This window comes from Rutidosis leptorrhynchoides, chromosome 10, assembly GCF_046630445.1.
Source record: "Rutidosis leptorrhynchoides isolate AG116_Rl617_1_P2 chromosome 10, CSIRO_AGI_Rlap_v1, whole genome shotgun sequence".
NCBI classification, from domain to species: Eukaryota; Viridiplantae; Streptophyta; class Magnoliopsida; order Asterales; family Asteraceae; genus Rutidosis; species Rutidosis leptorrhynchoides.
This window is the reverse complement of record NC_092342.1, coordinates 128659990-128661205: the sequence shown is the minus strand read 5'-3', so window position 1 is coordinate 128661205 and position 1216 is coordinate 128659990. Positions and strand designations below refer to the sequence as shown.

Below are 1216 nucleotides of genomic sequence, written 5' to 3'. Positions count from 1 at the left end.
CAATCGAAGTGAGGTCTGGTCGTTTTATGTTCGTGATTTCTGATCGTTTTCTACTTTGTAAATGATTTAATGTATTTTTGAAGTGGTGTGAAGGAGACATGTGCACGGTTGCTCGTAACATCTTAGGGCAACAGGGTAATTAGCATTACTAACTGCAGACTATAATTCTTAATGACGCCATGAGGATATTAAATGGCTGAGATTAAAATATAAAAAACTGATCTAAGGTTAGAATTTTGACAAGTGTATTTTTAACATTTTAAATGGCATCATAATAGTTTTCTAATTAGAGAGAAGAGAGATCCTAAATGAATGCAACTAATTATTCATTCCACTCCTTTTGAAGTACTTTATGACCAACCTCTTGCAACTCCAATTACATACACAAGTGGTGATAGTCGAGTTGAAGTAGTCGCTATTGGCACGAGAACAACCTCTTTCTAATCTTAAGTTTCATCTTAAAGGCGCAAGAGAGAATGAAGATATATACGTGAAGTTACAACCATTAAGACACGTTATATCACGATTTGGCAAGTATATGGCATCAATGTTGATGATGTTGAACTCAACCAAATGGCTACTTTCACAGGTTGTATATATGGACTTCTCCCATTTAGTTACTTGGGATTTCCGTTGGGAGCGAATATGAAAAGAATCGATTATTGGAAGGTGCTGGTGGATCGATTTAGGAAACGATTATCGGTGTGGAATGCTTCTCTTCTATCTATCGGTGGACGTTTGACATTGATAAAATCGGTTCTTGGTAGTATTGGTGTTTATTTCATGTCTCTTTTCAAATGACCGAAGACGATTTTTGAATACTCTTGAAAGCATGCGAGCTACATCTTTTTGGGGGAGGTACTCAAGCTAAAAGGAAGTTACCATGGGATCAAGTTATTGCCTCGAAAGATCATGGTGGACTTGAAATTGGAAGTTTAAATGCTTTTAATTTGGCTCTCTTACACAAATGGAAATGGAGATAGTTAACTAATCCGGATTTGTTATGGGCTAAACTCATTTCGGCAATTCATGGACGTGATTCTTTTGTAGATAAGTGCAAGATCAAATTCGTTTGTAAGTGTCGCAACATACATTCATGATAAGAATATTATTGTTAATGATGGTATTCGCAAATGGGTAGGAAATGGTACATTGATAAGATTTTGGAAGGATGCATCGAACCTTTAGAGGTATTGGCAAAAATATTTAATCTTCT

General features: G+C 35.9%; 1 protein-coding gene across 1 annotated transcript; it reads left to right on the top strand.

The window, feature by feature from the left end:
- Nucleotides 1-573: 573 nt before the first annotated feature.
- LOC139870616 (uncharacterized) lies at nucleotides 574-983 on the top strand. The gene is made up of 2 exons (XM_071858398.1): nucleotides 574-763; nucleotides 832-983. Exons 1-2 carry the CDS (start codon nucleotides 574-576, stop codon nucleotides 981-983), a joined length of 342 nt encoding a protein of 113 aa, XP_071714499.1.
- Nucleotides 984-1216: the final 233 nt, after the last annotated feature.